The 14,170-nt window shown below is 42.6% G+C and overlaps 3 protein-coding genes across 9 annotated transcripts in view; 2 read left to right on the forward strand and 1 right to left on the reverse strand.

Annotated features, from left to right (window-relative positions):
- The window catches only part of skap1 (src kinase associated phosphoprotein 1), a 26,049-nt gene extending 17,282 nt beyond the window's left edge, over positions 1-8,767 (forward strand). For 2 of the 4 annotated variants that reach the window (XM_085904215.1, XM_085904216.1), the window contains 2 exons: positions 5,625-5,727; positions 8,202-8,767. In XM_085904215.1, the coding sequence (XP_085760341.1) occupies positions 5,625-5,717 (93 nt within the window). In that variant the 3' untranslated portion in view covers positions 5,718-5,727; positions 8,202-8,767. Of the gene's footprint in view, positions 1-4,508; positions 5,000-5,624; positions 5,728-8,201 lie in introns of those variants that run through there. The other 2 variants (XM_085904217.1, XM_085904218.1) reach the window with 2 other exon arrangements.
- Positions 6,007-10,084, reverse strand: snx11 (sorting nexin 11). 3 transcript variants are annotated; one of them, XM_085904214.1, is made up of 7 exons: positions 9,880-10,084; positions 8,865-8,969; positions 8,486-8,572; positions 8,003-8,103; positions 7,747-7,842; positions 7,452-7,679; positions 6,007-7,312 (listed from the first exon to the last, which is right to left on the reverse strand). In XM_085904214.1, exons 2-7 carry the CDS (start codon positions 8,883-8,885, stop codon positions 6,682-6,684), a joined length of 1,164 nt encoding a protein of 387 aa, XP_085760340.1. In that variant the 5' UTR covers positions 8,886-8,969; positions 9,880-10,084; the 3' UTR covers positions 6,007-6,681. The 3 variants fall into 3 exon arrangements, with proteins under 3 accessions (XP_085760340.1, XP_085760339.1, XP_085760338.1); XM_085904213.1 differs by lacking the exon at positions 9,880-10,084 and adding an exon at positions 9,691-9,869; XM_085904212.1 differs by lacking the exon at positions 9,880-10,084 and adding an exon at positions 9,159-9,425.
- cbx1b (chromobox homolog 1b (HP1 beta homolog Drosophila)) lies at positions 9,932-14,046 on the forward strand. Of its 2 annotated transcripts, none has more exons than XM_085904220.1 (7): positions 9,932-10,092; positions 11,454-11,541; positions 11,718-11,799; positions 11,982-12,138; positions 12,246-12,402; positions 13,355-13,449; positions 13,598-14,046. In XM_085904220.1, the coding sequence occupies exons 3-7, from the start codon at positions 11,751-11,753 to the stop codon at positions 13,737-13,739; spliced, it is 600 nt and encodes a 199-aa protein (XP_085760346.1). In that variant the 5' UTR covers positions 9,932-10,092; positions 11,454-11,541; positions 11,718-11,750; the 3' UTR covers positions 13,740-14,046. The 2 variants fall into 2 exon arrangements, with proteins under 2 accessions (XP_085760346.1, XP_085760345.1); XM_085904219.1 differs by lacking the exon at positions 9,932-10,092 and adding an exon at positions 10,337-10,541.
- Positions 14,047-14,170: the final 124 nt, after the last annotated feature.

The following is a 14,170-nucleotide window of genomic DNA, read 5'->3' on the forward strand; positions in this document are numbered from 1 at the left end:
CGAATAATGACAATGCATTTTATTTTGGCCATGACTCTCAAGCGATACGAAAATAAAATGCCCTGTTTTGAACACGTATTATATTGGAAGAAAAAGTGATGACTTAACTTAGCATCGGCGAACGGCCGGTGTAACTCAGCCTCAAGTCAAAGTTCACTTCCACGCGTGTTTTGGAAGATGCGGTCGTAAATTGCATGCAGACAATCTCCTGTCGTCTCCTAAGTGTCTGCTTTGATGACCCACGTCCGTATAACAACCCCGGCTGAATAGCACCGCGCCGATTATAGCCCGGAATCGCCTATTTACTTTAACGAGCCCTCTGGGAGGACTTCCCCGCGTCTTGTGCGAGCCGTCGACTTTTACGGCAGGAATCCGAAGAACCTTGACCTCTTGCGGTGAAATACGGGCCTCGGGCTGGGACTCGAGTCTGTCGCCTATATAACTGGGAGCCACACACATGAAATGAGTGTAATAAAAGCTCATAAATTGTTGTGCCGGGCGGGGGGGGGGGGGGGGGGGGGGCCGCTTGTCCGCGCTGTTATGTCAACACGGCGCATAATTACAAGGTAATAAGGACACGCGCTAAGTGCTAAATCAATGGCGCTAACAACGTGTTGCGTCGAAGACCGAGTGTCGGCATTGGGGAATGGACACGCGGTGTCATGTGGCTGTGAACTGAGCGGAACGTGCCCGTTGCACACAAGACCCTCGTCCATCATTATTGATCTCTCACTTACTGTAAAGTGCGTACATTTTTACTGTATGTGTGTGCGCATATCAATGACAAAGTAAATAAATTAAGAAGATCACAACTCATGCGAATCCCATTAGATGGGGAGAATTCATCTTTCGGGCGCCACCACGCTCCCCATGCATGCAATGCGGGGATGCTGCCAGATCCTTCTTTGCGTTGTTTACGCCGGGATCTCATTAAGGATCATGTGCGTTTTTCATAACGTCAAAAAAATATGACTCGAAAGTGGGGGGGGGGTGAGGAACTTCAAATGTAGCCGCAGTGTAGCAATAGCCTGCATCCAAAACGAAGGCCCGGCATTTTTTACGAAACGTTTTCACCAGATGCAAAATCGTCATTATCTTTTGCCCATTTATTCGCTTCACACGTAATATTCTCGAAGGTCAAAGATAATGACATTCGTCTCACAATAAAATTGCAGATTTTTGGCCGACTCGTCGCATCTATATGGTGACCAGGGTTTTTTTTCCCCCCCCACCCTCACGTCAAGGGGTTCCATAGCCCGCTGCTCCAGCGTCGATTGATTATTGATTTACACGCGGTTCCGCTATTGCTTGAATTTGTAACACTGGCTAAAGGGCTGTTGTTTCACATGTGCCCCTCGCTACAACATCAGCTTGTCCCCACATTCTGCCCCCTTCTAATTTATGTGCCCGGCGACGTGGACTCCACAGGTCAGCTGTCACATTCCAGTATTCCCACGGGCGCTCATGGAGAACGGCGGGATGGACTGGGAGGAGATTTATGGCGCAAACCCGCCTTTCGTGCCTCTCCCTGGTTTTTTGCTGCCATGTCTCCCCTATTCCTCAGAGCGCCGGCCAATCAGAGCCCGCCCGGGGCAAGGGCAGCCGACCAATGGCGGGCGAGACCCAAAGTGTCCAGCCGCTTGTCAAAAGAAACTAAACAGCGTGGACGGCAGCGACACCTCGTGGCGCCTTCCAACAAAATATTCAAAAGGGAATAATGAAGTGAGGAAAAGATGGCGGAACCGTTTAAGTGAAAGAATAAAAGGTGACTTAAAAAGACGGCCATAGGCACACAAACAAAAATTTCTATTGTCTTTCAAACACAATTTGAAACCTTAATTACAAACCCTAACCCAGACCACTAATACTATTTCAAAACCCTACTTTAAAAGACTATTGCTGCCTTGAAACCTTAATTTGATTTGTCAAGATTTTGGAACAGGTTATCTCCATTTTTTTTTTTTTTTTACATACGTTACATTTTTAAATTATAAAGGTTTTTTAATTTCCATCACGTCATTAAAAGACGTGACGACGTAAAACATTTGTTGAAGTTACCCAACATTTCCAAATGATAAATTGATTATTAGAATTTTTTTTTATCAAATCAGTAATCGACTACTCTCAATTAATTAGTGTTTAATTAATTAATCACCTCTTATATTTTCAACTTAGTGCGTGCCTGCGTATCTTTTAAGTGATTCCAAATTCACGTAAAAAATAAATACAAAATCAAACCCGGGTCCGTAAAAAGTCAAAAGTGGGAGACAAAAGGGATGCTGAGGTCTCCCTTTCTTCTTTTGTGTGAACTCTGTCACACCCCTCTGCTCTGTCACACAGCCATTTAAGACCCCCTGCTGCTATTGTGGCCATAGACACCAAGCAAGACATCCTATTTACCACCCCGAGTAGCAGGGGGTGAGTCTGGGGTCCGGGGTCACGCAGGAGGCAACGGTCACCGTCCGGTCAACTACAGTACGTCATTATTCAGCTCGGCCGATAGCCCGATCCATTTCGCTTAATTATTATGAACGCAAAGGTGGGGGGGGGGGGGGGGGGGGCGCGTAAACAGCCGTCATCATTACAGACGCTCGGTGGCATACACAAATGCTCTTTAAATGGCCATTAGCTTAAGCAGCCGCACATCGTCCCAAAGCACACTTTTCTTTTCATCTCATCCCGTCGTGCAGAGATCTTTGCCGAGCCTCTCCTTCGTCTTTCCGAAACGATTCACGGCACTAATTAAAAGCCCTCTCGGAACAAAGACGGACGCTAAGTGGCCCTTTGGATGTGCGGAGGTGCGCAAGTGGCATTCATATTTCTAAAATGCTTCATCTGTTTTGATACACGGTGATCATCTATACAGAGACATTTATTCATTTTAAATGGAAAAAAACAAAAAAAAACAATGGATTTTATGTAGCAAAAGTAATTGAGTGACAACTAGGAATATTATCGGTCTAAAAAAAGTGCTACAACCATGCCTAGTTTTAGATAAACATTTTTATTAAAACACACATCCTAAAACATTAGTAAATATGTTCTCCCCTAAATGGCAACTTTTCCATCAATCAAAGCGATCGCTTTATCTTCGTTGCGGAACACAAGTCGGTTGGCATCTGTATTGTACCTGATTGCAAGTTACACACACGATAGGGGCCTCCTCCATGTTTCTTTGTTAGCGTGATGGAGGAAGTGCCGTCTATCTTAGCGCAGGCGAGGAGGAAGGCAAGGAGGAAGAGGAGTTAGGCGGAAGGGGCGGGGCTGAGGGGAGCGTTAGGCGGCGGGTTCAGCGGCGGGGCAATGAGAGACTTCCTGCGCTCCATCACTCCCAAGGCCTGTCTCAAGTCAGCTGGTGGCCAGCAAGCACCTCTCATGTACCATTATTAGCGCCCAAAATTGCTCGAGATGGATCGAGCTAAATATGGTGGATAGATACTAGAGATAGATACTGTTAAATCATTTACATACAGTAAATAAAATATATCTTGCAATCACTCACCTTAAAAACAAAAACTAAACTGTAAACTTTATCTTGACATGAGTATTAATAGACAAATAGGGAAAGGCAGCAAATACGAGGAAGGTGGCGGCGGTGACGCCGCGGCTTCACGTTCCTCTTGGCGGTGAGTGATGTGCCTATCAGGACGCCGCCATTATCCTGCCACCGCTCCCCTTTCCCCGAATGGTAAATAAAGGACGGCGGCGGGCACACTGCTGCTGTTGCCATGGCAACTCCCTCCTCTCGGCAAGACCATTCCCTCGATAGCGGAGGAAGAAGTCACCAGGAGGTCAACTAGTTGACGCGCTACCACTGCCGCAGCACGGCGCTGTTGGTGCCACTCGACCCCTAAAAAAAAGAAAATAGATATGATGAGCATGAAGGTTTAGATTTAAGCTTTGAAGACAGATGTGTTGACGAATCACCCCTCCAAAAATTGCATTTTAAATTTGGCTGCTACAGCTGTAGCTTTTATTGTCATTTTATTAAAGAGGAAATACAGTCCAAAATATTTTTTTAAATAATATGTGTTCCCCCACTAGTCTAACCAAGTTATTCCAATTAATATTGCGTTTATGGAATATGAATGATCACGGGGGGGGGGGGCGGGGCGGCCATTTTGCCACTTTGCATCGACAGAAAATGACATCACAGTGTCTCGGGGCTTAGCTTGCCAACGTCACATGACCAAACTCAGAAAACAGGTAGGCCGTGACGGTCGTTACCTGAGCCCTTATGCATTTTAACGTCATTTTCACTCGACAGCAGGGGGGTAGCGTAATGTCAAAATGGCGGCCCCCTTGAGATGGATAGTAACGGGTGGATTTTTACAACGTTAAGCGAGTTGCTCAATCACCGGCCCCCTCTCAGCCCTTGCTCTGCCCCCGACTCGGCCCTCCCGCCATTTCCCTCCTTAAAAAAAAAAAAAAAAAAGGACATCACACAGAAGGAGGAGCACGTAGTTTTTGTCATTTGGATAATTCACTCAGGGATGTGGCCATTACAGCAGGTGTACTCTGGATGAACCCGGCGCGAGCGTTTTGGAAGATGGACTCTGCACGCCTGACAGACTCCCGCCGCCATTGGCTCCGCCTCATACCGCGATGCTCGTATTAAAATGGCGCCACCGATAATCCAAAAGACCTTTTCCGGGGGAGAATTTGAGAGTGTTTTGCACAGATGGATGCTGCAGATAAATACAATTCTCTTGTCGCTGCGAGAAGTCTGCGATGACCCCCGGCCCCCTTGCCACAAACGGAATTTGAACATACACAACACTAGCAACTGTAGAAAGTTCGTCCGCTGGCGAGAAACATGTACAACGGAAAAATTGGTTGTTTAACAAAAAAAAAGCACAAAAATAAATCACATTTGTGAACATGGTTCACATTGCATTGCTACGATTCTTTTCTCTTCTATTTCTCCAAACAGCTTCGACAGCAACGGCAGTAATGACGCAAAGTTCAATTAACATCTGTTTGTCCACCTGCTGGCGGCTAAATTGTTTCATTTAAAGTTCATTTTCTTCATATTGCGCCGCACAAATATATTGTTTAACCGCTCAAGGCAATGCTAGTTAATTATGTTTAATACAGCAAACAACAGGCCAAATGTGTTTTGATATGCAATTACACACAAATCGGATCAAATGTTACACATTTTTTTTCTCATTTAACACTTGGTGAGTTGTTTGACATTTTGTAAATTTCCCCAAAAATATATAAACGTTTTTGGAATTTTGGTTGATTATAGTTTAATTATGACTAACATAAAAATGATAGTTTGCTAGTAGGCTAAACTATTTTTATATTTAAAAAAATTGTGAAATACATTTACATGTAGATTTAACATTTTAAATGTTGTCTAATATTGATAAATAATTGATTGTAATCATGATAAGAAGTCTTGTAATTTTTTTGTAATTCACGCCATGAAATAGTTGGTTAGCTAACCATAATGGTATAACTAATTAATGTAACAAAATGTTATAAAATATTTTACATTTTATGATTGGTATTTTAGATATTTCAATCATCTAATTTATCTTAATTTGGAATTGTTTTGAAATCTCCAATCTTCACAGTGGCAACAACTGACAGGTGTTATGTTTCATTGCTTCCAGGAATACAACATCCATGGCTGGTGGGTCGGCGAACTGAACGGCAACGTGGGTATTGTACCCAAGGACTTCCTGCACCCGGCCTATATCCTGTGAGCTGTAGCAGGTACGGAGCAATCCACAATCCCAAAAAAAGTGACTTTAATTCTAAAATCAGACACCACAAAGATCTTAATCCCACCCCTATTGTTCTCTAAATAAAATGGCATTATTTATAAATATCACGAAATAATGTTGTAGATGTTCACCAGTCACTAAAATGCATCACAGAGTCAAATATTTAGTTTGGTAGAGATGTTAGTTGCAGGTTTCAATGTTGGCCACAAGGCGGCAGGATTTGTCGAAGTGATTGCAGAGTCAACGGAGACGCATTCAAACAGCAAAAAGTGTTTATTTGTGTTGATCACATTGATAGCAGACTTAATAAAATTAAAATAAAATTGTGCATTTGGAAATAAAATATCAGTGAATCTCCCTAACATTTCAGCAAAAATATTTTAGACTAATTGAAATAGTCTGTTTTTTGATGCATGAGAGAAAAAAACTGTCCCTTTTTAAACATGACAAAAATTATATTGAAGTGGCTGCAATGAATTTGACTACATGTGGAAGTTAAACTACACAGTTGAGTTATTTATCTGTGCCAGGATGTGAATTTTGGGTTCCATGTACTTGTATTGATTTTCTCTGGCTTTCTCCCACATAACAAAATCATGAACATTAGGTTAAGTGACAACTATAAATTGCCCTTCACTGTGAATGGAAAAGCTTATTTGTCCAAATATGACTAGCTGACCAGTCAATTTATTCTAAGGCCCAAAAATGGATAAATTGCTTAATTCGGTGCACAGCTAAAAGCTTCTAGAGAACTTTAGCGCCCTCTGCGGTCCCAAACGAGACATGACACTATTCAGAATTGAGTGGCATGGCATATATGTATTTCTAAACAGTATAATTTTTCAAAAATATTTATTAGTATTAGGCTTATAACGGAAGAACTGAGGAAACTTGCCATCAAGCATTAATACATTTTTAGGTTTAAAAAAAAAAAAAAAAATCTTCAGTCTTGCAACTGGGAGTGTTTTCCGTGAGCTACGTCTGGAGCGGAGCTGCGCCCCAGCACACTAAAGTCGTTCTCAGGAAAACTAACATCCAAAGAGTCACTCAGCTCCGGCTCATCGCGACCATTCACTTGGAGGTCCACGACGGTCCCGTCGGACACCTGCGGCCATCGGTCGTCATCCTCGGGAGAGATCTTGGCAAAGGCGTTTGCTAACAAATCCTCGTGGCTGACCTCATCCTCTTCATCGGTGACTTGCACGATGCTCTCGTTGGACGACGAGAGCAAGGCGGCATCCTCCTCGCTAACCGCTTCCTGTCTGGATCCGATCGCCTCAGGCGGAAGCTCCTCCTCCACATCGGAATTGCTAATCAGGAACCCCAACCGACCTTCCTCCTCAATGCCGGTAGAGTGGACCTCCAGGAGGGTTTCAATGCAACTACTCCCCGGCTCGCAGCTACTCCCCAGCTCGGCGTCTTTAGTCAGTGTCAGCTCATCCTGGCCGTCTCCTAAGTAGAAGATGGCTGCCGTGGCTTTGTCTCGAGGTTCAAATATGTCGTCGTCATCGCCGGACGAGAAGACGAGAAGGCTATCACAGTTTTTGTTAGGGCGAGGCTGATGAGGACCCGGGCTGTGGAGAACAAATGTGGATGGACAACAAGAGGAATTCAAGTAATAGTCAGGGATTTGTTATTAAGACTCATTATCGCTATCACAAAATTCAAACCCCGCCCAAAAACAAAATGATATATTCAAGTGGTTGCCCTCACCTCTCCATGGATTCGTAAGACACAGTGAGACTTGGCTCCTTGGCAACGGCGTCCTCCTCCTGAGCCTGAGCCCAGCCCTGATTGGATGAGGCATAGGTCAGAATGGCGTCTGTCACAGAGTAGGGCGTGTGGCCTTGGACGCAGTCCAGGATATGGCCCACGGGCAGTTGGGTTTGCAGAAACAGGTGAAGCTGGCTGTCCGATAAACACACAGTCATGTTCACCACCCTGGAACACCAAAACAGTAACAGATGTAATCGAGGAAAAACAAAAAGTGTCTGAAGGCGGAACTGACTTGTCCAGGAAGACTTGAAGTCCGTGACGCCTCCGTTCCAGGAAATCCTCGTTGCTGAAGGAGAAGAAGGACTTTCCAGGAAGGTCTGGAACTGGCCTAGAGAACCACAAACAACACTAGCACAGTTCAGCTATTAGTGCTGCCAACATAAAAAAAAAATGACTAGCATACCACGAGATGATGGTAAAGCACTATTTTTTTTTGTCGAAATGAAAATCCTCAACTTGCTTCCAAATATTTCCCACCAACTACTCACACCAAGCCGGCATACTTCTGCAGCCTCTTCTTAAGCCACGCAAACTCGCTGTAGCGTCGCCGCACACACGACGTCTTGGCAGTGAATGCCTTACTGTTGGTCTGCAACCACACATAGAACAAAAACACACTTGAGCAATCCAAACCTCGGTTACAGAAATGCTGAACGTTTTGTATATTTCTTTTGCATTTGTGCGCAGTCACGATTCAAGCTGACGACAGTGACGCAAGATCACGAGAAAAGGGGGCTTGCTTGCCGCTGCTGACTCGACAGACGCTGGCCGCGACGACAATGAACTACGAATGTCATCTGTCTCAAAGATGTGAGATGCCCAGTTAATAGGATAAATCTGAACTATAATATTTGAGATTATTTTAGAAAACCAGTACAATTTAGAATATGTATTATTTTTAAACTAGGTTTAGTTTAAACCGTCTTTTCTGAATGTTTTTTTTTTTTTGAAGAGTTAGAACCGACACTCACGTGGAGGAAGATCTTGTAATCAACGTACGAATTCCACAAGCCTTCGTTCTGTACGCGGGGGTCTTGAACCCGCACGGCAACAAACTCCTGCATTGAGGTTAAAAGAAAAATTGCATATATTTATAGATCGCATCTGAAATTCGACAATCGTTGAGGTGTTATAACTGGAAATTTAACCAAACATCACGGAGGGAATTAATGGTGGTCACAGTTTGTCCCTGGAACAAATTATTTCCATTGTTGTATGACTTTCTATTGGATAAAATCGATAATGGATCTTAATGCATGCATTGGATGACATACTTCATTATAAAAGAACATGAGGGGTGGGGGGGGTGGGGGGGTCATACGGGAACTCTAAACATCTGAAGTTATTTACATCTTCGTGATTCATGGTCATTGGTGCAATAGTGCTGGCGTGCGTAGAGAGAGGAGACAGAAGTGGTTTCAATTCACATCCTGCACAGTGTATCCATGACTCATCCTGTGAAGCAAAAAAAAAAAAAAAGTAAAGAAAGTTAACTCCAAATATTTTCCACATTAACTTCCTTCATCCACAAATGGTGACCGATTCAAACAATCTCAACCTTAATGTTCAGTTCATCCGAGACGTTTAGTACAAAGCTATTATCACACTCCCAAATGAATACAAAAGACATTGAGACACATTTACCTTCTCGTTCCACATGTCTGATATTTCAATTTTAAAGTAATTTCCTCGCAGTTAAATTCAGGTCCCCAGCACTCACGCCCAAGTTCTACAGCAACTGGACCTTGTGGTTTCCATTTCAACACTGACATCCAGCTCCGACAGCTGGCCATCTCAAGGCCAGGGAGGGATAATAATCGATTGACATTAAATAAGAGCAATGAGATCTGTTACTGTGACGTAGTGCATAAAATCAGATGGTAAGGCTGAACTAACTCCAGTTCTAATTACCAAACATTGTTTTTAATAGAATGATTACTATTCCAATTACGCTTCTGTTTAAATGACTCACCTGTCTTGTTGCGCGTGTCAAACAAAAGATCTCGTCAACTTCCAAATTCACACTAATTCACAAGTGGTTGACACAACTGCTACAAAAGTCGTCTTTAAAATGAATTCAGTTAAAGAAGATTACTGGTGTAGAAAAGCTGTCAGTGTTGTTTGGAGGTGTTTCGCAATGGCAAACAAGAGCTAAGGGTAATCCAGATGGACTTACTTTTTACGAAGAGTTTGCTTCATTTAGCAAACGGCCATATTGTGTTAAAAGTCGGCCCCCACGTAAATGTTTCGTTCCTCTGATGAACAAGCGGCTTGTTAAGTCCAACAAGCTCCGATCTCCATTTCGCAAGTCACACAAAAATACAGTATGGTAGCCTGTGTTAGCCTCGCGACTTAATGACGTCACCTAAGAGGGTGTGTCCTCCAGGGGGGGTCCCCTGACTCCCCTCCACAGGGCGTTCCCTTCAAGCCTGTTACTTTTTGTGTTTTCTCGTGTTCGAGTCGTTTAAACGGAGAAACTACTACTCGGGTTTAAAAAAAAAAAAAGGGGCAAACTGCGTTGACTGCAACGAAAAGCACAGTCGTCATGTCGGTGTTCAAGCGACATCACGCGAGACTGGTGAGTGATTGGTGGAGAATAAGGAAGCGAGCGGACTAATACAAATATATATATTAAAACGCTAGGATTAAAATAACTACTGTATCGCTTTTCGGACGCAGTCGTTGTTCATTCAATGAAATATGCAGGGTCATTACGTTGAGCTGAGGTAAAAAAACCCATTTGATTATACAATATGTAAAGCGCAGACCCAGTGAAAGGCCATTGCGCTTGCGCAGTGACCCCCTTTTTACCACCCCTTTCTTCTCCACTGTCTTGGACGAAAAGGGGCGGGTACGCTAGGCTACCTTAGCTCCAAGCTAATCAAAAGCTTGCCGATTTGTGTTACCTACCAGGTCGGGAAAAAAACACATTCAAACGCCGGCATTATTGGCCTACAGTTAAAGCCTAGTGTGGCGGTGTGGTCCTTTATGGGCGGACGTCTACCATAAAAGCTAACTGTGACAGCGGTGAGTTGATATTTTTTTTTCCCTCCAAAAGCCAGCGCTTTTCAACACAATGTGTGTATAAGCGAGATGGAGGCAGACATTGAAGCAAACACAACTAGCCATTAGCCACTTGAATTAGCCTATTTTCATTCAGCTGCACATCGGCCCATCACAGGAATGCGCTTTCATCGAAAAATAATCATAACAAAAAAAAAAAAAAAAAAACGAAACCTAAGTCTAAATGACATTAGACGACGCGGTGCATTCGACCAGAGGCGAAGGCTGCAAAACACAATATGGAGGATGGATGGATGGAACGATTCTCCTCCACGCTAGCTGCCGCTTGCAAGCATGGCTTTTGTCGTGATGCGTTTTGATTCCCCGCGCTACTTAGCGGCGGCTGCAGCCACATATCATGCATAAAAGCCAGATTTGTTTTAGTTTGCACACATCACATTGCCCGACGTGTTCTTTGCTCCCCAAATGCTGCTCCGTTGTTCTCGTACAATATTTTTTGCTTGAACAGGTGGTTGCTTGCAGCTTTTTAGAAACGCATGCACTGGTTTTTGCTTTCATTTTAATTCAAGACAGTTTATTTTGGCCAGAGGAAACATTTTAGTTTGTTTCCTTTTAACAGTTCTTAAAATTATCTACTGCAAGTACTGTACAGTGGTGCAAATACTGCATCTCAAATCATCTTTCCCTTTTGAAATGAATGGAAATGCCTTTAATCTGTTTAACCCACCACCCAAAAAGAAATAGGCAATGTTTGTTTTTAACAAAAAGAAATGGGATCATATACCATTATACTTGATTAAAAACCATACATGCATACCATAAACAAAATTTAAACGACTAATTGTCTTTTGCAGATAAATATATTTAAGCCACAACTTCTAATTCCTATTTTCCTTTATTGTTTTTCTTCAACAGTACACTTCAACCTGGAGGGGTGTTAAATCGCTTGAAGCCTCTTTTGTGAAGAATTGTTCACTCTTTGCAAATCGCTTCTTGTTGTGAAGTAAGTTGAATGAAGCATATTATAAGACTTTTGAATGATACTAGTTGCATTACAGTCTTGGTACTGAACAAAATACATGTATGTATTTCATTATGATATTGCGTATCCTGTTTGTCTCAGTAAGTGAAACAGATTGTTTACAATGCTCTTTTCTTCTTTCTTATTGCTTTGAGCAGGACCCAGCCGGTCTCCAGGTCTACTTGAAGAGTATGAGCTTGACTACAGAAACCCCCAATGATGGCCCCAGTGTTACAGAAGGTTTGGGCTTTTTTTTTTAATTCAAATGTAACACAAAATGAATATGTTTTCAATGACGCACAGCAGTGACTGTTTAAGTCTGGTACACATGCTCCCTCTTGTGCTATGCACAAGTTGTATTTACTTTTTAAATGTAAACACATTTGCATAGAAATGCCTAACTATACGTTGTTGACCCCCAGAGAGCAAGCAACCCACGGCCGAAAAAAAGGACAAAAAGGCGGATGATGTAGCCGAGGAAGAGGAGGAGGAGGAAGAGTATGTGGTGGAGAAGGTCTTGAATCGGCGGGTGGTCAAAGGGAGGGTGGAATATCTCCTCAAGTGGAAAGGATTTTCAGAGTGAGTGCCGTTGAATTTCTTTTCACAAGCCTTGTTGTTGTTTTTGATTGCCCCTAAATGGCGTTTGTTTTGTGCGTGTCTCTTGCTTGTGGTGCGCACACGCGCAGGGAAGACAACACGTGGGAGCCAGAGGACAATCTAGACTGTCCCGACCTCATCGCCGAGTTCCTCCAGTCTCAAAAGTCGGCACAGGAGGGCAAACGAAAGGCCTCCTCCACTGATGGAGATGGAGAAGAAAGCAAATCCAAGAGGAAGAAAGATGATGTGAGTTGAAAATGTGGGAGGGGATCCAACTTGTTTGCATATGTTGCACCTTACATAATAAGACATACGTTATCAAATGATGTTAGTTCTTTTAAAAAATGCATTTTTTTCCCCCACCATGTTTACTTATTAGACATAATGGCTTATCACATGATCTTAGTTTTAAAATCTGCATTATTTTTTTTACACTTTACATAAGACATGGGTGCTCACATGATCTTCTTTTAAAATCTGCAATTTTGACACTTAACATAATATGGCAAAGTATTGTGTTTAAGTAAATGTGTGTATATGTTCAAATAGATTATATACATTATATATGTTCTTCTCTCACTGGAGGTTCTTGAATGTATCAAAAATGGAGGTTCACTTTATCCAAAAAAGTGCTCGGAGTGTTATAGTCCTGAATCTCACGTGACTCTTTTTGGCGTGTGCACATTTGTTTACAAAACCATATTAGCGGCAACATGCTAACCATGGAGAGTGGCGATCAAATGAGCGTTTATCCGTCAAGATTCCGTCGGAGGGAATTCAAATCTCACTTTAATGAAAGATGAGATGCACGCGCAACCCGAACGAGATATCGATCGATCAAGCGCCGGGAGTGCTTTTTTATTTATCCAACTGATGGAGAGAATGACCCGGCCAGATATCTACAATTATCTTGTCAAGTTTCCCCTCTTACTACACAGGTGAGTGCTTGTGATTCTACAAAAATGTATAAGTTTGTGCGATCTATGATCGATATGCTATCTAAGATGTCTTTTGACATCATTTAATTGCAAACTATACGATCAAACTTCATTGAAATGATTCAGTAATCGATATTGAAGCCCTCAGTACATAAGCAATAGTCACCGTTTCTAGTTGACGTCAATGTTCGGAGATCTATGTAAAGCCCGCTTTTGTAGAAAGGATTACCTGTGACCATTTTTGGTTTGTTTCTTGTCAGACTGAGAAGCTAAGGGGCTTCGCTAGAGGTCTGGACCCGGAGAGAATCATCGGAGCCACCGATTCGACAGGAGAGCTTATGTTCCTCATGAAATGGTTCGTAATATTAGATATTGACACATTGATTCAGTAAAGTTCTGGTTTGATACACATTTGTGACAAAGTATCTACTCTAAACATTTCTGTCAATTTACAATCCTGCCATCAATGCTCACACGCTAAACAAACTTTGTTTTTATCAAAGGAAAAACTCTGATGAAGCAGACCTGGTTCCAGCCAAGGAGGCCAACGTCAAGTGTCCGCAGGTGGTCATTTCTTTCTATGAAGAACGGCTTACCTGGCACTCGTACCCCAGCGAAGATGAGAAAAAAGATGAGAAAAACTAAAATGTGTAGTTTTGAACTTGCTTGTACTTTGGGTTCCGGGGGGGGGGGATGAATTTAAGTGGGGTGAAAACACTTCAGTTAGTCTGATGGGATTTTCTGTGTTTAGAACGTCGTGGTCATGCTTGATACCATATCCATGCAGTGTTAACATTTTCCGATTATGCTTATGTGCCATTTTGCTTCATTTTATATTTTTACATCTTAGCAATCGTTCTTCTGTGATGACTTTGTGCTTGGTGATGTTATTGTTGTTTTTTTCCACCCATGTCTCGCTGTCATTTTTGGACAATAAATTCACTTTTTGTTACGCCTTCGTCTTAGCTTGGTCATTAGTTGTGTCCTGGCAAAAGTAAAATGTGATTCATCTAACTTGTATGTATGATTTTCTAAGTCCCAAAGTGTGTTCATCTACCCCGGACTGGGGGTTGATT

This window comes from Syngnathus leptorhynchus, chromosome 22 (assembly GCF_054491065.1).
Source record: "Syngnathus leptorhynchus isolate UIUO chromosome 22, UIUO_Slep, whole genome shotgun sequence".
In the NCBI taxonomy this organism is placed as follows: domain Eukaryota; kingdom Metazoa; phylum Chordata; class Actinopteri; order Syngnathiformes; family Syngnathidae; genus Syngnathus; species Syngnathus leptorhynchus.

What these genes read in the sequence shown, in the direction of transcription:
- snx11 (XM_085904212.1), bottom strand. An exon ending in ATTACAAGATCTTCCTCCAC is followed by an intron (nt 8,104 to 8,485) that starts GTGAGTGTCGGT and finishes GTGTGGTTGCAG; the next exon opens with ACCAACAGTAAGGCATTCAC. An exon ending in CAGAAGTATGCCGGCTTGGT is followed by an intron (nt 7,843 to 8,002) that starts GTGAGTAGTTGG and finishes GTGGTTCTCTAG; the next exon opens with GCCAGTTCCAGACCTTCCTG.
- cbx1b (XM_085904220.1), top strand. Translation starts at nt 11,751, where the DNA reads ATGAGCTTGACTACAGAAACCCCCAATGATGGCCCCAGTGTTACAGAA. An exon ending in CCAAGAGGAAGAAAGATGAT is followed by an intron (nt 12,403 to 13,354) that starts GTGAGTTGAAAA and finishes GTTTCTTGTCAG; the next exon opens with ACTGAGAAGCTAAGGGGCTT. An exon ending in CTTATGTTCCTCATGAAATG is followed by an intron (nt 13,450 to 13,597) that starts GTTCGTAATATT and finishes TTTTTATCAAAG; the next exon opens with GAAAAACTCTGATGAAGCAG.